The sequence below is a fragment of the Pseudovirgaria hyperparasitica genome (assembly GCF_010093815.1).
Source record: "Pseudovirgaria hyperparasitica strain CBS 121739 unplaced genomic scaffold EJ05scaffold_3, whole genome shotgun sequence".
Lineage (NCBI taxonomy): Eukaryota > Fungi > Ascomycota > Dothideomycetes > Acrospermales > Acrospermaceae > Pseudovirgaria > Pseudovirgaria hyperparasitica.
Window position 1 is genome coordinate 579,605 of NW_022985551.1, and position 21,295 is coordinate 600,899.

At 49.1% G+C, this 21,295-nt stretch overlaps 7 protein-coding genes across 7 annotated transcripts; 2 read left to right on the forward strand and 5 right to left on the reverse strand.

Moving 5' to 3' along the window:
- Positions 1-213: 213 nt before the first annotated feature.
- On the reverse strand, positions 214-1,745 carry EJ05DRAFT_243688 (FMN-dependent alpha-hydroxy acid dehydrogenase). Its single transcript, XM_033740087.1, has 2 exons — positions 1,446-1,745; positions 214-1,395 (listed from the first exon to the last, which is right to left on the reverse strand). The coding sequence occupies exons 1-2, from the start codon at positions 1,526-1,528 to the stop codon at positions 306-308; spliced, it is 1,173 nt and encodes a 390-aa protein (XP_033603287.1). The 5' UTR covers positions 1,529-1,745; the 3' UTR covers positions 214-305.
- Positions 1,746-7,543: 5,798 nt separating this feature from the next.
- On the forward strand, positions 7,544-9,426 carry EJ05DRAFT_461424 (SGT1-domain-containing protein; the record flags this gene model as incomplete). The annotated part of the gene is made up of 2 exons (XM_033742646.1): positions 7,544-9,009; positions 9,067-9,426. The coding sequence occupies exons 1-2, from the start codon at positions 7,567-7,569 to the stop codon at positions 9,424-9,426; spliced, it is 1,803 nt and encodes a 600-aa protein (XP_033603288.1). The 5' UTR covers positions 7,544-7,566.
- A 68-nt stretch (positions 9,427-9,494) lies between these two features.
- On the reverse strand, positions 9,495-10,314 carry EJ05DRAFT_243735 (uncharacterized protein). The gene is made up of 2 exons (XM_033740088.1): positions 10,201-10,314; positions 9,495-10,153 (listed from the first exon to the last, which is right to left on the reverse strand). Exons 1-2 carry the CDS (start codon positions 10,279-10,281, stop codon positions 9,746-9,748), a joined length of 489 nt encoding a protein of 162 aa, XP_033603289.1. The 5' UTR covers positions 10,282-10,314; the 3' UTR covers positions 9,495-9,745.
- Positions 10,315-10,478: 164 nt separating this feature from the next.
- EJ05DRAFT_461428 (WD40 repeat-like protein) lies at positions 10,479-13,335 on the forward strand. Its single transcript, XM_033742647.1, has 3 exons — positions 10,479-10,821; positions 11,104-12,086; positions 12,137-13,335. The coding sequence occupies exons 1-3, from the start codon at positions 10,651-10,653 to the stop codon at positions 13,155-13,157; spliced, it is 2,175 nt and encodes a 724-aa protein (XP_033603290.1). The 5' UTR covers positions 10,479-10,650; the 3' UTR covers positions 13,158-13,335.
- A 526-nt stretch (positions 13,336-13,861) lies between these two features.
- EJ05DRAFT_243773 (uncharacterized protein) lies at positions 13,862-15,007 on the reverse strand. Its single transcript, XM_033740089.1, has 2 exons — positions 14,294-15,007; positions 13,862-14,235 (listed from the first exon to the last, which is right to left on the reverse strand). The coding sequence occupies exons 1-2, from the start codon at positions 14,892-14,894 to the stop codon at positions 13,910-13,912; spliced, it is 927 nt and encodes a 308-aa protein (XP_033603291.1). The 5' UTR covers positions 14,895-15,007; the 3' UTR covers positions 13,862-13,909.
- A 467-nt stretch (positions 15,008-15,474) lies between these two features.
- EJ05DRAFT_491758 (endonuclease/exonuclease/phosphatase family protein) lies at positions 15,475-17,377 on the reverse strand (the record flags this gene model as incomplete). The annotated part of the gene is made up of 3 exons (XM_033745996.1): positions 15,475-15,916; positions 15,952-16,648; positions 16,696-17,377. 3 exons carry the CDS (start codon positions 17,375-17,377, stop codon positions 15,475-15,477), a joined length of 1,821 nt encoding a protein of 606 aa, XP_033603292.1.
- A 428-nt stretch (positions 17,378-17,805) lies between these two features.
- EJ05DRAFT_434804 (N-acetylglucosaminyl transferase component Gpi1) lies at positions 17,806-20,488 on the reverse strand (the record flags this gene model as incomplete). The annotated part of the gene is given in 6 exon segments (XM_033741672.1): positions 17,806-18,257; positions 18,311-19,901; positions 19,948-20,117; positions 20,132-20,165; positions 20,221-20,313; positions 20,369-20,488. The coding sequence occupies 6 exon segments, from the start codon at positions 20,486-20,488 to the stop codon at positions 17,806-17,808; spliced, it is 2,460 nt and encodes an 819-aa protein (XP_033603293.1).
- Positions 20,489-21,295: the final 807 nt, after the last annotated feature.

The following is a 21,295-nucleotide window of genomic DNA, read 5'->3' on the forward strand; positions in this document are numbered from 1 at the left end:
AAATTCGGTGTCCAGGTCACACTTGGTTGCTAATGTTGTTGATGTGCTCGTCGTCAAGTCATGTATCTGATGTACAATCAAGACGAGACGCCGCTTCGTTGCCAATAGTGCACTCATAGTATCATTCGTGAAATGTAGTGACTTGCAATGGCACGAAGGGTAGACATGTTAGCCAAAGTGGACACGAAGCAAGACGGAAAAAAATGCTGTGATCAGCACGTAAAAGGATTTTCTAAACATATATATACATCGAAAGTAACTTCATGTTCCTCTGCTCTTTCTCATCGTACCATTTCCTCATCTACTTACCTTGTATACCATCCGTTCGTTGCCATGTACTTCAAATCCAACACACTTGAGCTTACGTTCTGAACATTTGGGACCCCCAGATTGCCCGCATCGTTCAAAACCTCATTGCGAAGAGTCTGCATCGCCTTCCTAACGCCATCCACACCATAGCAATTGGCATACATAAACGGCCTCCCAATGCCCACCGCGCGGACTCCCAAGGCCAACATCTTCAACACATCCGTCCCGTACCGTACGCCACCATCGGCATACACCTCGATCTGCTTGAAGATCTCAGGCGCTTCATTGTAAATCTCCAACGCGACCTCGAATGGGCTGGGGCTGAAATCAAGCTGACGCCCGCCGTGGTTAGACAGATAAATTGCAGGCGCCCCGTTCTCGACAGCGAGTTTGGCATCCTCGACACTCTGGATGCCCTTGGGCACCACGGGCAGGCTGGTCATGTTTGCAATCTTGCGGTAACGGGCCCAGGTAAAGAGGGTTAGACTATCGTCTGCGCTGCCAACTTGGTAGCGATTTGCACGCGTACGCACGCCGTTGGCAGCAGAGTCAACGGTCAGGAATATAGCTTTCTGGCCTGCAGCCGCGATCCGGTCGAGGCGCTGCTGGACGACAGTGTCGTTGTTGTCCACGTATAGCTGCTGGAAGCTGTGGAAGGTGGAATTCGATCCGTTAGTCTTCGCGGCTATGATTTCGTCCATGGGAATCGAGCTGAAGAAGCTCGTGACGTAAAGCACGTTCTCCGCCTCCGCAGCCCGCACCAGACTCTTCTCGCCCTCCGGATTCGCATACCCTGCGCGTGCAGCAGGCGCGATGAAGAATGGCACTGAGTAGTTGTATCCGAGTATCTTTGTGGGCAGCGTGGACTCGACGTCCATGATATCAACAAAGACGCGTGGTCTCCAGCGGACACGGCCGAAAGATTCAAGGTTATTGCGGTATGACCATTCGCCGGCGGCGCCGTTGCGGTAGTAGGTGTAGGCGCTCACGTTCATGTAATTACGGGCGGCGGCGTCAAAGTCGGGGATGCCTTGAATGGTTGAGAGATCGGGAAGGGAATGGTTGGTCGGGATGAAGGCTTCAAAACTATGAACTGTCAGTTCTAGCAGTGGGGAATATGATTGGGAAGAACTTGCCCAGTGTCTGGCTCATTGTCGAATGGCCGTACTGCGAGAGCAGTATGTATCAGAAGCGTTGCAAGTACGAGAATGAAAAGCATATTGAAGAAAGGTAGTTATACAACACGAAAAAAAATAAAGGAGTGAATTTACGCATACATAAAATCTTTCAATCCCTTGATTAGAAGTCCACTCTTTATAACCTCGATCATCATCCTGACGCAATTGGCAATTCTCGTCCGCGACGCGCCAGCACATCCTTCAACCGGGTGATATATCGGGATTCATATCCTGGAATAATGCTCTCCACCAATGTAGAGATCAGAGACCAAGTCACTCTCCACCAAGTCCAAGGCTGTGTCGTGTCCTAGCAGTCTGTGCCCAGGAACAAGGATGCTTACATTCCTAATTTGACTAGCTCGCAGATTGTCAAGCCTCGGCTGACAAATGAGCAGTGACATACCTACTGCTGTCAGTTTATGCCTCATGTCTATTATCTCCGTCAATCTGAATCCTCTGCCAAGGCGCTACACGATTTCTCGCAGAGGGTCTGGTTTTATTTATCATGGTATTTTAGGAAAATGTTTACCGATGTAGCCGAGTTTTAGCCTGTTTCGTTCGTGCTCATTCATGAATCATCTTCTTATAAAAGCAAAATATAAGCCTACTAGCAAGTAGGTAGTAGAAGATGGTTTCGGTGGATGAACTCTATAAGCTCTAGTATCAGTAACTCTCTTTTCAAGTGTATAGGGGCTATCATGTACTTCTAACGGCTATTACTCGAGATAGTATACCATATACAAGTAGTAACTATACAGTAGCACAGAGGACGAGCAGTTCAACTTTGGACTCTATATAGATACCTCATGAGCTATAATAGTATCGTAAAATTCCATAAATGTTATTTTTATCATGTAAAACTAGGTAAACACAGAACTAAGAAGTCCTAGGAATTCTCTAGTTGAAACCTAGCCGCTTAGCATCTTGGCTAATTTCGGCTCTAGTTTCGGCTAGAGATAACGTCTTTATGCAGATTTTGATAACTGACAAGGTTTATGGAAGTACGTAACTCTGCAATGGATCGTTATTTATTTTTGCTAGTCTTTGAATAGCTTACTCAGTCGAAATACAACCATATGCTTCTTCGGTACCTCTATTCAATTTAAAACACGGCGTCCCTGTACGCTACAAGATACTATAGAAGGCTAGTTCCGGCACCAGGACCCGGTAAATGCTATCTGCATAACAACTTCTTGAATATACGAGAGCCACGAAGATGCGGCGAACCCCGAGGTGGCATCCACTGAGGGGCGCGTATAGAATGCTAATAATGATGGCGACATCATTCTGCGGAGTGACCAGGTATCACAGATGATACGGATTGCTGTTTGCGTTTATGCAACTAAGGCTCCCTATCGAATATAATGGTATGCGTGGCTGGGTACATCTCGTCATGCATGCGCGTCGGTTCCTCGACCCAAAGTCTTCGCCATATCTCGTCTCTCACTCTTCAGATATGAAACACTGGCAATCGAGATCATAAATGTCTGCCTCGTTAGGCATCTTTTGCGGGAAACAAGGTATTCCTGGCTGCGAAACAGCCGTTTCGGTGTCATGAATGGATCATCGAAACGTTGAGACATGCAATAATAAACAAGGCTAGGATTTACGATACATGCAGGGACAGCGGAAGTGGCGTTTGTTGCCGGAAACAACCTGACAAATGAGAAGTACTGAGTACGCGTAAGCATTCCTATAGAGATGGGTGGAAAAAGAGAGCGGCAAGAAAAGTGGCGCCCTCCAGAGTCCAGACTCATCCTGGGTCAGCAAGCTGGCGGTAACTATCGAGTTCGATAGCCAGAGTCCGCAGGGTGACCCAAGGAAATTCTTCTGCGGAAGGTGGCTCTAGTCTCAACCCGATTCATCAGTCGTAGACCATAATGAAGAACCTACACCCTTGTCTGTGGGTGTCCACGCGTCCACATTACAGTGCTAGCGAGTCAGTGTAGATGATTCAGAGAGCGATGCCACTCAGTAAAGCTGCAGATAATGTTTATGTGGTCGAAATAGGCTCATCTGCAGCGTCGCGATTGGAACCAGACCCACTTTCGGCCGAGTTCCGGCTGCTTCCGAGGTTGCCTTGTGCTGCGCCACCGGCCAGAGCCATTGCACATGATAACTGGCTGTAGAGAATGTGTGAACAGAAACTGGATCATTGATCAATGCTTTTAAAATACAAATTCGAAATGAATGGTTTGACATCGACATAATTCATTCGCTGCATAGCTTCATGGTTCCTTCAACCGTGCGCCTATGCAGATCTCCAACGCCAGACAATGCCAGACTAGTCAATCATTCGAGATAACGATAACAGCCTCAAAATCTCTGCTCTCAGCATAGAGGACCAAAAAGGGAACCCACTGTAGACCAATACCATGCCTGATCATCGTCGTTACGCGGCAAGACTCCTCCGGCCCATCCCTCTCCGCATGCTCTCTAATTTCTTCACGATCCCCTCGTGTACTTTCCGAGATTTAGCCCAGTCGTCTCGCATTTTACACATGCGAATAGTCGCAATAATCCCGAGTCCGACAGCCTTGAGTGTCGGCCGACGGTCGTGGAATGACGCGTCTGGAGTGATGCCCATTTCAGCTACTAGATTTAGGGACGCCTTATTACTGTTCCTCCATTAGCACATTTCCTATCAACAACGAGGAAGTGGGAATTTACCAGATGCCGTACATGCCGACTGTGAGCAGGAACCACCTCTTTTGCCAGCCGAGGCCTTCGCGGAAACTTTCTTCCCGTTCACATCGCTTTCGAAGATAGCCGATTTGGCGGGCGAGGCCCCTGAGCTCACTCTGGTGTCGCTTCTCCATGCTCATTATTTCCTCGCGAAGGCGCAGTCCATCTTCGACGGCTGTGTCGTGGTCAATCTTAATACTGCGTAGGCGAGTCGTGGTTTCCTTGGTAGCATTACGGAGCTCAACGGTGAGACTTTGTACTTGCTGTTCCCGTTCTGCCAGCTCTTCTTGAAGCACGTTCAGCTCATCGGACATGTCCCGGATACGAATTTGTAGCTTGTTTATTTCGGATGTTGTTCGAGGAGATCGGCCGCTTGTTGCCTCAGCTTGCTGCAAGCGCGTCTCCAGTGTCTCTATCTCATCTTCCTTAGATGATATCTGGAACTTTAGATTGTCAGTCTCATTTGCGGCTTTGCGAAGTTGTTTATCCTTCTCCCGGAGTTCGGAGCGCAGTTTCCCCTCGAGTTTGACGAGCTCAGTCTCCTTCTCCGTCACGCGCAACGAAAGTTCTTCAGCCTCAAGCTTAGCATTCTTGACAATTTCTTGTAACTTTCTTCGCTCTTCAGTCAAAACCTTCTCATTGCCAGTCTGACGCGAAGTATCGAGCTTCACTATCCGCGATTGGAGGGATTCGCGATCTTGGTCAGCGATCTTAACTTCTGACTCAAGAGTCGAAACCTTGGTCTGAAGGGCCGTCTTCTCTCGCTCCGCTGTGCGGATCTCTTTCTCAAGCTCGGTGACTTTGACTTGAATGTTGTGCGATTCTTCAAGCTCTTTCTCTAGCAAAATGACCTTTTCTCGCAGCTCCTTCCTCTCTTGCTTCGTGTCCTCAGCATCATCAACCAACACCTGAATCTCATCTTCTAGATCCTGCTTAGCAGTCTCAAGCTCAACTTGAAGCTCTCTTATGGTCTCTAGGCGCTCTGCTGCCGTATCCTTGGCGTCGTCGAGCTCTCTATCTTTGCGGCTGAGGTCGTCACGGAGATCTTCCAGCTCGTTATCGCGGTCACGCACTATATTTTGGACTGCTTCCAGTTGAGAATCGGGTTCATCTGCGTGCTGTCGAAGAGCTTCTAATTCGGAGTTGCGCTCTTGCAGAGATTTCCGTGCATTCTCTAGTTCCCGCGTGCGCTCATTGACCATAAATTGGAGTTGCTTCATCTCTTCTATAGTCGTCTCCTGTGTAGAGACAGCTTTCCGTATAGTGGTCAATTCTTGGTCGCGCTGGCTAAGTCGCTGTTGAAGACGCTGCACTTCCTCGATGGCAGCATTTCTCTCCTCTGAAAATTTCTTTAGAGATTCGATCTCCTTCTCTCGTGCGTCAAGTTTTATTTGCACCGTCTGTGTGAGCTCTCTGGATGCAGCTTCATTGGCACCTGCTTGTTGTTGCTTCTCGTTGAGCTCTCTGAGTTGGTTTCGCACCTCTTCAAGCTCCTCCAGTTGAGATTCTGCGGCATCTAGTCGTACCGTCAAGCTCTCGATTTGAGAATCTTTCTCTCTTAGGGCTTTTCGTGCCTGCTCGCGAGAATCGTTTGCCGCTTGCTGCACCAATTGCACTTGATTGTCGCCCTGAGATTCAGCAAGCCTGATCCGGTCCATAAGAGAATCAATATCGTCTTGCTTAGAATGCTCCATAGACTGGGCTTGGCGTTGAAGCGCACGGATCTCGAGTTGCTTCTCGCGATCAAGGCTCTTGAGTTGCTCTTCCAGATCTGCTTGTTTTCGAAGTGCTTCTTCGTCAGACGTGTGCAGCCTTTGTTTCAACTCTTCAAGTTCGGCATTCTTCGCCTGAAGCTGCTTGTCAAGCCGGCTTTGCACTTCTTCTCCCTCATTGTCCCGTTCTCGCTCTAGGCGCTGTAGATCGTCTTTCAGCGCAGCAATATGCTCCTCCTGTTCTGCAATCCGCCTGTCTTTCTCCTCAACCTCAGCGTCAGCCTCACCGCTCGCGACTCGAAGCTTGGCCTCCAGTGCTTCTACCTCGTCTTCTTTCTGATCAAGCAGGCTCTCCTTCTCGCGCAGCTCTGCCTCAAGGTCACCAATATCATCTCGGTATTTCTCGGCTTGTCGGTCGTCCGATTGTGCATTGTCCAGTTTTTCTCGAAGTTCGTCGAGCTCAACAGCACGCTCCTCATTTATTCTCCGGAGCTCATCCATTTCTTCCCGTATCGCATCGTCCATGTGCCTTCTCTTAACCTTCTCTGCATATTCCCTGAGTTGTTGTCGATATTGCTCCAGCTCGTACTCTGCCTGTTTCATAGACTTTCGATAGGTCCGAAGGTTCAATTGCATTTCTGCAGAGCTTTTCTTCAGTTCGACGTTCTCTTTGGACATTATTTGGTAATGTTCGGGTCCGTTCCTGGTCAAGTTTTCTTCTAGATAGTGTATCTTTAGCTTCAGGCCAAAGTTTTCTTTGTCGATCTGTTCAAGTTTCTAAAGAATCATGAGCGTGTGGTTTAGAAGGAAATCATCTGAACTTACAGCTTCCTGCTCGCGGAGCGTCAAAACGTTTCCACCGTCTCCGAATCCTTCCTCACCTCTTCTTGGTAATGCCAAAGGAGTGCTCATCATACTGCTACTCGCGGCCGGTGGTAGAGGCGTTCCGGTTGACTGATTGACTAGGCTACTGGAGCTGTACATTTCGCTGGGTTCTGGTAATGGCGTGTTCCCTAGTTTAAAGCCTGGCTTCATTGCGGCAGGTGTAATGGCCTCCCCAGGTACCCTGAAACGAGGGGTAGTATCATGATCGCCAAGATGTTCGGCGAGAGCGGCGCGCTTTGTAGCAGATTTTAGGAGGGGAGTGAACTCCTCCGCTCGACGTGGTTGTCGCAGCTGAGCGAGCGGGATCCGTTGTTGTACGGGTGTAGAGTGTATTCCGCGTTGCGAGCGCATTTGTGATACGATATCCTGGCGTCCGCCGGGTCCCTTGGACGGTGACGCGAATGATTGAACCTCCGAGAACTCAGGCGCGGCAAAACTCATACCCTCTGCTATATGAGTTTCGCCGTAATCGGTGCGCGGCGATTCAACTATGCCTGCCATCATGGGAGCGTGGCGCGACGTTCTTGGGGATACGAAGAATTTAGGGTTAATGAGTGTAGCAGACCATGCGGAAGAGAAACGATGGCGCGTCGAAATGCAAGCGCCTGCGTGTGATTGTTGTACATAGGTATCTGATGGAACGCGCTTGTCAAGTAAACAAAGAAGCCGCGCCGGATTTAAGCCTATTTTGTTGCGCTAGTCATGCGTCATCACGTGAATCTACCGATGCCAAGAACGTCGGAGCTTTGAAGTTGCCTCCTGGTCGGGCATTCCGTTCATCTCGTTTCCATGTCAAAATGGAGCGACCACAAGATGATGGACTCAAGTGGTTTGGTGAAGGGTTTGATGGATTCCCCAAGCGACTTCCCGGAGACTGCGTTGAGTACAGTATACGCATTATTGATTCCAAACTTCCGGATACGGCGATCAGGGAAAAACTCAGCAATGTGGAGCGTACAGCTTCTAGACTGAGTAGGGAACTACTGAAAGACTATATCTGGCAGAGAGATATCTTTACTCTCAATCTCAAGCGAGAAGACAATTTCTGGATCCTCCACGGCCGTACAGATTTTGGCGATTCCGTCGCGGACGAATGGCTCATCGTGTATTTACTAAGGGAGCTGAGCCGACTAATTGACAACGCCTGGATACGAGTATATGACACTGATGGAGAATTCCTGCTGATAGAAGCAGCAAATGCGCTTCCGCGCTGGCTCAATCCCGAGGTTGCCCAAAATAGAGTGTGGATTCATGGAGGGAAGCTTCTCATCATTCCATTGCATCAATCGTTGACGTCGCAAGGGAGAACCAGCCCGATCACGAAGCCGTTGTCAATGATAGAGGCTACTTGCTTTATATGTCGAAGCCCAAGAAAGTTGACACATTCGCCATTAATCGAGGAGGAGGCTTTTTACCGCATTCGCAATCATCCAGGTCAGATCAAAGACAATCTCCATCATGCACCACTATACATTCCACGGAGGCTTGCATATGTAGTACATAAAAATCCAAGTCATGTCAGTGCAGCTATAGAAGCATTCTATCTCCGCGATCCTATAGCAGTCCGGCCATTAAATACGAAAGACAAAAGCACCCTCAACTTTCCGCCCGAGGACTTCGTTAAAACTGTGGTAGGTTTCAACAAGGTGGGGTACGCACAACTCTACAGTCAGGATTTCACGCCCTCGAAACTATGGGAGGAGTGGCTGCACGAGACCAATGATGCTGTCACACGAAAGCGTTGGGAAGTCGCAATGAAGCTTACTTGTGGGTTTGAAATGTTGGTGGAGGATCCGCAAAATCAGGACAAACGTGCTGTGCGAGAAATAAAACTTCTACTGGAAGATCTTGGTAGTGGCGAAGAGCAGCTCCCATGCGACAAAGAGGTAGAATCATGGGTAGTCCAGGAGGATAACGAAGACTGGTTGGATATCGACCTGGAGAGTCTTGAAGATGAGCTTCAGGGAAGGAAAGGCAATGGAAAGAGAGGCGCCAAGGGAGGCTTTGGTGATGAGGCGACTCAAGACAATCTGCGCAAGATGGTGCAGCGATTTGAAGATTTCTTGAATAACGACGAATCTGATGATATGGACGAAGATAACGATAACGAAGACGAAGAAGACCAAACAGATGAGGACGAGGACCGAGAAGTCTCGTTCGATGAGGAAGAGTTCGTGAAACTGATGACTGAAATGATGGGCCTTCCGCCTGCATTAGGAGGAGAAACACATCAAGACAGAGTAGAATTGGGAAGGGCACTAGCATCCCTGACAGAGTTCAAGGTAGATGGTGCCAAGGCTGATACTTCTGAGGATGTTGATGATGATGATGACGGAGACGACGCTGAAGATATTAGAACGTTGTCGGAGCTCATGGGATTGGAATTGAAAGCTGCTGAGGCTCTTAACTTGAACATAGACCCATCAGGAAGGTCTGCACGTACATCGGGGGTCAAGTGTTCCGGGGAGCCAGTGACAACTGGGAAAGTGAAGAGAAATCAGGCCAACGAGGCGGTTGGCAACGTCTTCGAAGCATCAGAAGATGAAGAGAAAAGTGACATAGATATCGATTTCGAACTCGCGAATGACCTTCTGAAGAATCTTCAGGGGTTAAGCGTAGTCAATGTCGCTGCTGGTAATACCAATGGTCTGAAATAGTCACAGCAGACCAATCCCCATTGATTGGGCTTACACTTATTGCACTCATCGTGGTCGTCTCGTCTTTTCTGCGCCCGGGGACACATAATTGCTCTGGAGCGGCTTTATGGCTATGTTATAGCACATTCGACAGGCTCCTAAGTCGTGGCAAGGGTAAGAGTATGCTGCCCAGGAGGCCCAGGCACTTTGTCCCGCCGGCCCTCAGTAAGAAGCAATACTACGGACCGATGCCAGGAATTGCACACTATCCAAGCATTCCAGAGTACCTCGTCGTGACCTACGAATGCTACGAGGAGACCGATGTACGCACATCGTCATATCAGACTCCAGTCATTGTATGTTCTGTACTTCCGCGCTCTTTGAGTAGCTTCTCCACTACCGCCCTTGCTTGAGCCATCAATTCACCCTCGAAACCTCGTCCGACATCCCCTCTTCGTTCATTGAGCCAGCCCACATCCAGTTGTCCGAGACTCATGTGTCTTCCATCTCCTTGATCTTCTGCTTTGCTAGCAATTATACCTGCGTCTTCAAGGGCTTTCGTCTGTGCTGCGAGCGCATCTTGTACGTCAAGAACGAGGGAAAAGTACCTTCTGGCTGCCTTGAGAAAGGCTCTTTTGTGCTCATCTGTTGGATCCGGGTCATTCTCAGCTAGTGTTGGGTTATTCGTAGGCGAAGGTGAAAGGGCGACCATGGCGGCGCGAGCATATTTGAGGATCTCTGGAATTTTCTTATTGACATTTAGCTAGATTCAGCAAGTAGTTAACATAGTCTTACCTGATCAATGACATTCAACTCGCGAATGTGCTTAGCAGCGTTCGAGGCGTCGCGCAATTCTTTAGGTGGACTACCTTCCATCGCGTATCGACGTCAGGCGCTCGGGTTTAGGACATGCATGAGAGAGAAGTGAATCCGCTAAGTTCTGTTCTGACTGCGGAGCTGCTCCGTACGGTAACTACGGAGCAGTCGGCTCGCTGCGCGTTGATCACACAGCTTTGTCTGCTGTGGCGCTTCATCACATTAATACGCATCTCCACCTCGCACATCTGCGCAAACCTACTCCTCTCAGCACAGCAATATCGAACTCTTGCTCAGCATATGTAGACATTGCCCAGGCTCCGTGTGTATTCGCATATTGACCTGAAGTCACGCGTTTCCAACAGAAGACACCGCACCAATATCCAGATCTATCAGGCATTCCATCGAGGCCGGAAAGTCTCCTTCGAGATGTCTGGCCCTCCTCCTGGGCCAGGTGCACCTGGTTCACGGAGTGTTAGTGTCAACAATGGTCCTCCCAGTGCTGGTATGGCGCCTCAGCAACCAATGCCTCCGCAACAGGCGACAACTCCAGCAGCGGCCGCGGCACAGTCCCAGTCGCAGCAAAATCTCAATCAAATTGTACGTTCCACCAATGTGGCTCCTCACTGGAGCATGGCGAAGACGCTTGTGTCTCCTTATCGGCGTTCGTTCAAACCGTCCGATATCCCATCCTTTTCGCGTCCTCCGCCTCTAGCCTTTCCTCGCCTTCAGCCGCCTCTGCGACTGCGAGCTTCGCCGATGCAGGCTCCACCGGGGCAAGGGCGGACTCATGATGATGAGTTTACACCCTATCGTGCTTTTCTTTTGGTCGAGATTCTTTTGTCATCAAAACGATTCCCCATACAGGCTAACATAATATAGGTATTGGAATATCTAAACAAGAAGGGCTATAACAGGACTGAAGCTATGCTCAGAAAGGAGTCTTCACAGTTAGATTCTAATCGCGCTCCAGTCGATGAAAGCGGCTTCGCTAAATTTCAGCGTTCCTATGAACTGCTTCGGACTTGGATCGATGGAAACATTGATCTGTACCAGCCTGAGCTAAGAAAGCTGCTATGGCCAATTTTCGTGTATTCATTTCTTCAGCTCGCCGCCGACTTCTATCAGGATGATAGCAAGAAGTATTTCGCACTGTACAAAGACTCCTTTATGCGGGATCACCCAGACGATGTCCGTCAACTCGAGGCAATCAGGAATCCTGAACATGTTAGCGAGAATCAGACAGCCAAGTTATATCGTAACAACAAGTACCGACTGTCGTTGACGAACATGGCTTTCAGCAGCTTACTTCAGTTCCTAGAGTCCAAGGAGCGAGAAGGTGGCAGCGTCCTGCTCATGATTCTTCAAAATCACATGAACATCGTAACTTTCGAGCGTTCAGCAGCGGGACCTGAACGGACTATTCAAGCAATTAGATTTGGCACAGGCCACGACGATGATCTACCAGGCGAGGATGAGGGTATTCCTGGTCATGCACCTGGATCTGCAAATACGGGAAGGGAGTCGACTATCCTGGCTAAGCTGCAATTGGCACAGATGCCTATGGAGCCTGAACTGCAAGAAGATGTACGAGCTCAACTTGAGGAAGAAGATGCTAGAAACCCTCCAAAACCTGGTCAGAACTCTTTGGTAGATGAATTTGAACAGCGTATCAAGACAGAGCCCGAAGACGATGTTCCAAATCGTGATTTGGTACCGCTTCCGCCATCTGTAGCACGCGATGTGAACATGGAGGTACAGAAGGTCATTGAACATAGAGACCGATTCCGCATATCAGGCCGAACTGGAGGCGTGGGTCCAGGCATTAGTGTGACTATGTTCACGTTCCACAACACATTTGACAAGTAAGTTCTTTTCCGTCATGCTACTTCGGTGCACTGACCACGTGTATTAGCGTCAATTGTATGGACTTCTCCGGAGACAATACACTGGTTGCGGTTGGCACAGCTGAGTCGTATATCCGAGTATGGTCAATGGATGGCACCGCTTTACCAGATACGCCTGGTGTTAACAATTCTACACCTTCATCATCCAAGCGTCTATATGGGCATTCTGGTCCGGTATATGCTGTCTCATTCTCGCCATCAACTGCTTCTCCTGACCCGGCAGGGCCTTCCACTAGCTCAAGATATCTCCTCTCGTCCTCAGCCGACAAATCGATCCGCTTGTGGTCATTAGAGACCTGGTCAAACGTGGTCGTCTACAAGAGTCATGATGCGCCCGTGTGGGACGTCAAATGGGGTCCTTATGGCCATTATTTCCTCACCGGCTCTGCGGACTGGACCGCTCGACTATGGTCAACCGATCACGTGGAACCTCACAAAATCTATGTAGGCCATGACAACGATGTTGACTGCGTTGCCTTTCATCCCAATAACCTCTATGTATTTACTGCATCGTGCGACAAGACCGTGCGTATGTGGCATATTAGTAGCGGTAGCTGTCTCCGACTTTTCACTGGCCATACAAGTGCAATTACCGCTATAGCTTGCTCCCCTGATGGCAAAGTACTCGCAACAGCAGATGACACCGGCTCCATCATTCTCTGGGATCTGGCCAAAGGCCGCCGGAAGAAACGCATGCGAGGCCATGCAAAAGGCGGTATCTGGAGTCTTTCCTGGAGCGTGGAGAGCACCGTGCTGGTATCGGGTGGTGCCGATGGAACAGTCCGTGTGTGGGACGCTGTTCAAGAAACTATTGACGGCAAGATCGTCGCTGAAGGTGGTGCTGGCACAAAAATCGATGGTGCTGCGGGAGCTGCTGGCACGACGGCTGGGAAGAAGACAAAAACGCCCAAGGAGACTGTCGTGTCGGCGGATCAGATCAGTGCGTTCCCGACGAAGAAGAGTCCGGTGTATCATGTACAGTTTACGCGCATGAATCTGGTCCTGGCGGGTGGTGCTTACATGCCGTAGACGGCGGTTTGCATCATCTTGACCTCGGCGCATGTGAGGGCTCTGGAAAATGGCGTTGGTGGCGTATGGAGAGAGATATCAGGACCATCGGCTGGCTAGCCTTGACATGTATAGTGCTCATAAAATTAACGTCGCGATTGCTTATTTGAATTCGCCTTCTACTGTTCAGCAACCGTTCTCGGGTCCTTGACCCTCTGGTCATTCTCAGTATCGTGACATTTTGACTTGAAATGTTGCACTCGTGCACCAACAATCACGCGACGGCCACAGTCTGATTAGCCGTTGCAAATCAAAAGCATGAGTTCGACTGTTCGACTCCTACTTTACTGTCAAATACCGCACGTCTAGCCAGTACTTAATATTTCGAACACGGTTGGTCGAGGGTTTCTCGATTCAGTAATTTGATCACTCCGGCACACGTCGTCGCGCCTGTATGCGATACACAACATAGTCAATCACGCAAGATCTATAAGTAATACCGATCAGCTCTAACGATGGTCTACACATGCATTACTTTAAATATGTCTGTTCATAGGGTTATGTGTATGCGTGAATAGAAGAGCTGATGTTGTGTTGCATTCGTTGTTTGCCACATACCTGGGCTTATCCCTTGTCCGGTAGGCTTTAATACGTACGATTAAGTAGCTAAGACCATGAAGCACTGTATTAGAACGGTCGTTTGTGGACTTCGAAGTTTGCTACATAGCCATCTGTGGATAGATCAGAATCCCCAAGTACAGCAATTTTCTACGTTAACTCCCCTTCAGCGGCTCAACCCACAAAAAATCCTCTGGGTACCTATGGCGAAACAAAGCGGACTCCGTGCCCAAGTACAGCTCCTCATAATGCGATGTATTACAGCACGGGTGGAGACGCCCGTACTGCTCGTTGAGCAGTCTCTGGCCAAGTTCAGTACCTGTGGAAAGATACAATAACAGAGGGCTGAGATTGGGGAACAGCGCTATGTATGTACGATTGAGTGTTCCTGAAGCACACAGCGAGTCATGCATCTGCTCCCATTTGCTCCGGGGACCAGGGGGCATATCAGGGGCGACGCTCGTGTGTACTGCGTCAAGATCTAGCAGTAGTGAATTAGGGTCATATTCTATGATGATAGTACAATTGCTACTACTTACACTGGAGAACACTCATTGTGTAGGCCGATGCGAGATACATAATGCTAAAAAGCCTCCTACGCGCCTCGTCTCGCCATTGGGGGACAGAGTCATCAAAGTGCGTTCGAACAAATTCCCAGTGGTATAATTTCAACCCATTGGTAATGCGGTGAATGTGATGTAACAGGCCAGGATGAAGCTCTTTCAAGAAAGACCTATCTGTGCTGTTTGTCTCGCTATTTGCATAAATGGATGAGTCTTGTGCTTCTGTAGAGATGTACCTCGATTTTTTAGGATTTGTTTTCTTGTACCATCGCTCCAGGTTCAATAGATAAGCTGGGATGCTCTCGAGGGTATTGTGAAGATCACGAATTGTCTGGCCGAGCTGGCTGTCTTGGAGGGGCCACCGCAAATCATAATATATCGGCGAGACAGTGTGCCCTGCACGCTCGGTGTTGTAGATGTGTGGAGCTTTGCCGCTAATTAAGTCGGCATATGTGACATTCCAGGCAAAGAACGGTCCCTTGTGTGGCCTTTTCCGCTTATTATGCGCATGGATGATAGAGTGGTGATTGCGGTTTGTCCTTGAAGAGCATGTGTCCTTGAGTGCTACCTGAGCCATTTCTGGCGTCAATTCTGCTATGAATCGTGGTCTCGAATAATAGGACTGTCGAAGCGTAGCAGCGTTATTTGGATGTGCATGTGCCAATCTCAAGTAATGAAAAGCGAGAGTGTATTCATATGTATGTTAACGATGCTTTGATTGATATAGAAGTGCCTGAGCGAGTGCCTGTAAGTCCGACAAAACTGAGGAGTGGACCGATAGTGAGAGTCACTGTTCACAGGGCAAAGAACAAGAGCTGTATGTCTTGGCGTGCTTGTGGTGCCCCGGGCCTGAGTTACTTAGCAAAGTAACACGCCTTACAACGGAAGTCACTACTGTCTCCTAAACCTTTGACCTAAACAAACGATTTACTTCTTTGCTGACAGGCATGAAAGCCCTGAATTGCTAGAATATGTGAGGTTAGCTCCATCATACCGCACCAGTACATTGAAGACTAGACCAAAGGATCGCAAAGAAGATTTGTTCTGTCGAGCACAGTACGTGGTTTGTCCCGGTTAGATGATAACATACCGCATCGGCGTATCATATTGTAATAATATAATACCTCAACGTATCATACAGCCACTACTAAACCTCTCTAGAACAGCCTACATACATCTAATTTGGCCACACTCGGGTCATGGTCACTGATTTGCGCATCTCTCTTCTCCCATGTGTTGATATGGATGTGCTCATATTTAACACGTCCAAGATACTTCTTTGCAGCCAGCGCCGGGCTCACGAATATATGATCCAGTTGCTGGCAATTCATATCAAAGAGATACGTATACCGCTCCTCAGGCACCAAACCGGCGATTTCATCCAAGTCTTGCATGGACGACTGCTGCTGAAACACTTTCAGTGGGTTTGCGAAGACGAATTCGTTAAAGTCGCCCGCGGTAACGATCGAGGACGTAGGATCCTTGGAGAGTATTTGGCGAATGAATGTCGCGGTGATATTTGCTTGTTGTGTGCGCACGTCAAGGACGCCATTGATTGGTGGCCGCGAGTCGCCTTCGATAGAATAGAAGATGAGCCGCCTTTGGATGCGAAGTGGACGTTGATGGTGAAAAACTTATTGCGCCCGTCGAGAGTTTCCCATGCCGCAGCCAGGGGTTTGCGAGATGCTTGCCAGGCTGGGTTTGTAGGGTCGATGCGGCCGGGGTTGTACTTGAGCTCTGGACCGGCAAGGACTTCGTTCGCGTCTGTTGAGCTTCCAGGGTTCACTTTGCGGAGGCGGAGGACTGCTGGGTCGTATAAGTATGCGGTACGAATATTGCCACCGGGCTCGCCACCGTCTTGGTCGTCTACTGGGTCAATGTCGACATAAGAGTAACTGACGCCTGAGATGCTATTGATAGCAGAAGCGAGGCTGGCGAGGGTCAAGTTTGCATCAACAATGGCATCATTGGTTGCTCCATTGTTGTCTTGTATCTCTTGGAGAAAGACGAGTGATGGAGATTTCATGACGTTGGCGATGTGAGAAGCGATTGCAGGCAGAATTGACTTTGTTGGCGTAAGGTTCTCAACATTGTACGATCCGAAGGTCAGATCCTTACAAGTCTTGCCAGAAGTCAAGGTCGTAGAGGATGGAAGAGTGGGAGCAGCAGAGCTGGTGACGACAATGCCAGTTAATGGCAGGATGCGATAAAAGCCGAAGGCATAAGTAATGACACCGGTGATATCCTGGAGAGAATCACCAAGCTTAGTGCCGGCAGAATTGTTTGTCCCATCAAGAGGAGTGCCTATAATAATGGCCTCAGGATTCCCGTCTGTACGCTGTCAGCCTCACGTAACGTGTGAATGATAGTTATGTTGCCTTTGTTCGTCATCGTCAGTCCGCCTCTAGAATTCCTGCCTGATACTTTCCAATCGCCAGTGACCCAAGTGTCACCAAAATTATTCGGTTTACTGATGGCTTTCACGCCTTTCACGGTCACGAGCTCTCCTGACAAGCTCTCCCAGAAGTCCAGACCAAAATCACCAGGTCTTAACAAAGGGTTCGCAATGGAGATTTGACTAGAATTGTTGGGCACTCCAAAGATATCTCCGTTGTCAAGCCCAGAGTACTGCTGAGTCGGTGGTGAGCCAGTATCCTTGCCAATCACTAAAGGAGCGACTGTGGTCCCCGAAGACAGCTTGGTCACGTTACGCGGGCTGGTGAGCTCGGTCAGAAGCATGTACGTCGGATTCGCCACCGGACGGTATTCTGTAATGACGCCGCCGAGATTGACAATGTCGCCAACTGACAAATTCCGTCCTATGGTGCTGCTAAATACGTGGAGTGATTCTGAAGTGGCGACATCGTTGTCCGGTGTGGTTGACCGGATATATATGCCGGCAGGACTCTTTGCAGTGACAAGACCAGTTACGTTCGAAACCGCCTGTCCAGCATACGGTGAAAGGAACCTGTTGCCATTGATCTCAGCTATCGTGAGTGCTAAGCCAAGGTTAGACAAGGACAAAACCGCTATGCCATCGGTAACGGCGGAGAGCTTCATTCTGTTGTCGTAAAAGGCCAGTAATTCGAGACCGGCGCTGACTATGGGGGAACTGGATGGATATGGGCGTATTTAAAACATCAACCCGGGGAGAAATCATTGTCGGCAATCGCCCGTCCACTGGTGCATCTACAGATGTCGAGGATCCGAAGCTTGGCTTGATTGCAGAATGATGTAGCCAATCAGTCAACCACGTTGCGCGATTCAGCATTCGTGCCTGATGATGTGCCTGGTTGTGGTGCCGAGCCAGGAACGCCTCGGACTGCTCAATTAGGCGTTCCAGTCCGTTTCAGGCAGGAGCCAAGCCTCAGGCTACACATTCACGTATGCATCTGTTCAGGATCCCTCTCGTGATTATGCATTTGAGAGGAGATCTCCTGGAATAGACCTTCAAGGTTGTAGATACGTGCAATTTTCAATTGCGCCAATCAACCAAATTCTCGACTGCGGACTCTGCCGAGCGCACCACCACGTATCCCATCCATGTTGTTAAAGCCTTTTCGGTTTGTTAGACCATTCATCACTTTCCGACCGTTCCAAGCTGCGTTGATCTTGACTCTGTCTTCTGGTTTCTCCTCCATAAGTTTGCTCCACAGCTCACGAATGCCTGCTCTGCGCGCGGGTAGCATAGAGTATTGCAAAGAATAGAGGTTTTTACGATGGATAGGAGGCACAAATCGGCCTGTGACAAGGCACAGAAACACTCCTGGTGATAAATAATGCTTCCTGATCCGATTTCCCAACGCAAAATACTCGTGGAACATGGCGTTCAACGGCAGTGGTACGGATCGCAGATTAATGTGAGACGTACTTGAGCCCGAATCCATTGATGTAGGCCTGTATGTGCGCAGAGTCGGCTGCAGGTCAAATCTAATACCACCTGAGATAATCGACATTAGCAGTGCCTAGACTTGATAACGAGCGTCTTCTTACCTGGTAGCCTCCTTGAATCTTTGATGCGTAACATCAAAGCGAACAGTGGGAAATGATTCAAACACGCAAGCAGGGTATCCAAACCAGCCTTCACAGAAATGATGGCCATGCGCGCAGAAGCAAATGTCAAATAGAAGACAAACACTGTAGGAAGTAGGAAGAACAGAAGCGTGAATAGTATCGTTCCCAGCAACAGCTGGTCAAGTTCGTAGTCGCATGAATCTATACGATTTCGCAAAACATTACGCTTCTTTCCCCGGAACAGATGAAAAAGTGAAATTATTATCGTCAGCTGCCAATTGAAAATTCTTGCTGACGCGACGTAAAAAGAGTAGATATGCAGTGTGAGAAGAGAAACCAGATCCGCGAACAGCGATATCGGCATCGTGGCGCCAGCAAAACTCGAAAAGCCGATGAAGCGAATAATTCCAGGGAGTGCGGGTCGGAGCATTGACATTGCTCCAGCCCAGTGATCAATAACCCACAGGAAAAGGTCACCCAGGAAAGCGGCGAGCTCGGTGTTGAGCTTCAGCCCTCCAGGCCATTCCATCAGCCATGATATCATCCGCCGCAGGCCTTCTACGGACCATGTATTGAATACCATATCCATCTGGGAGGCTACAAGGACGGCATTTTCAATGATGTAAGAGCCAAGTGCAATACCGATGATGACGTCGTTAGCAACAAGCCACAGGCTATTGTAGAACCGGATATACTCAGGATGGTTGTTGGTGATACTCTCCCAGTTGGCCTTTCGCTTGCGTATTGTGAGGTACTGAATAGGCCAATAGCAAAACTGTTGGAGACGGATATCCACTTGTTGCGCAGTCGCCGAGATATCTTTCAGAGCGGCAGCTTCGTCAGACACTCTCCAGTCCAGGATGCGCAACACAAGCTCTCCGAATACCCTGTGCAGCATCAAACATAGGATAAATATATGAGCTGCGACCGGGTATATGTACATCGTCCATAAATATTGTAGGACGAGATGTATGTAGTCCCACAGGTCAGTCGCTGATTCCACGACTTTTTCACTGACACTCAGCGCACGCTTTGCTCGGACTCCCACAAGCCCTATATTTCTCTGCAACAATGCTGCAAGCTCAAAAGAGCAGTTGATCTGGTCGATTATGTGAGGTAGTGAGAGTTCCTTCCGGGTAGGTGGATGACTTGTTACTGTGTGAAGTTTCAGCTTTTGCACAAGTGCCATTTTCCTCTCTCTCTCGAGCTCTTCTGCTGCCTCGATGTCGCCCAGTGGTGTCCCCTGGCCGGACCGCTCTGGTTTATCGTCGAGCGCCAAGGTCATTGGCGTCAAAGACATATACTGCATACGCGTCGAGTGTGGACGGTCGAAAATGATTATCTGTATAGTTAGACCGTTCTCGGGGCAAAACAATCGTGGTCGCTTGGTATTGGGCTCCGTGTAGACTATAATGCAGGTGATATCGAACCTAGTCGGTGCCTGGATGGGATTCAGCAGTCCTAACACTTGTAATGGAGATCCACCACAACGATCGAAAATTTGGCTGATTGGATGTGGCGCATTACGGTATAAGGTTCCCACTTGCAGCGCATTGTTCACGCTTCTGAGCTGTCGCATCGTCAGTCACGACTTTGACCTCTAACAATTATCATACCTCGACGTCGAGCATAACGCAGACAACGAAGAAGTCGAGCTCTGAGTTTTTCCAACCCAAGAGGACTCCATTCTGCGAGGCATGATGTGTGCCAGAGGGCCAAAAGATGCGCATCAAGCCATTGGTCACAACCATATCATCTTCCGATGTTCTCAGAAAGATCCCCGCCGCTTAAGTTGTTCACGAGCAGAAATTCCGCCGCCAGCTGTTCGCGGGTGCTATCAAAGTAATGAGCTTCTTCCCAATCTATACAACGGTGTATGGGCTATTAACCAGACGTGCTTCCTGCAGTGCAATTCTTTCAAGAGGTACAATGAGTAGCAGGAAGAATACAGAAAGTATGCCAAATCCCTTCGCAGTTCGTGTCTATTTCAGAATATATTAGTTTTAGGTACAGACGGGAAGCTAATCGGTCACTCACAACTACACCGTGATCCCACGCGAATATCGCAAGCTCATACAGCCGTGTCACCAGGTCCCACCGCGCCGTTATATAGCCAGCAACGAATATGCCTAACGTGATTCCGGAAAACGGGTGCATAGATTGGCGATGACTCGGCACACATGCCAATGCGCTGGTCGAAAGATTTTGCGAACGATTGGCGACCCGATCGACGACTCGAGAGAACGAGCGATGCACAGACTGTAGTGGCCGCTAAGTTGTCGAAAGGATGTCGTCCGATGCAGTCATTGCTCATGTTTGAATTATCTGGCGCGAGGAGAAGCGTCGTTTGAAGTTGGAGATCTGCAAGCGGGCTGTCCCGCGTTAGCTCCGCTATCACGTGACCCGCTCAATCAAGTCACTCAACAAAAGATTGCATATCTCGAGGAAAAAAGTTCAACGGAACGTGTAAAGCACGAGTAATTATTGCTCAACGAGGCAGTATCCAGCCTGTACGTAAAGCCATCTCTTATGATATATTCAAAGTCTCTCCAGGTGAATTGAGGATGGAGCGGAGGTGAATTTTTACCTTAAGAAGCTTAGCAGAGGCTTTAGATCCACGTCTAGCGCACCGACGCGACGCGGCTCATTCGCATCCTTGCTTGACCTTGCATCACATTATATATCCACCACCATCCGTCGTGTCAATCGAAGTTTCATCGCGACACCTAACGATATCTTGCAACCCTCAGACACAAAACTCTGGTCGACGAGGAAAGACACACATAAAATAACATCTCAGATCTAGCTCGAAGCTAAACCACCTGCAAGACATCATGCCCATCTGCAGGTTCTGGCAGCAGGGTAACTGCAGGAATGGAAGTGAGGGCCAGTAAATCCATAGAGGTCGCACTATGCTTACTTCGTATACAGACGACTGCAAGTTTGAGCATGCTGGCCCTGGTG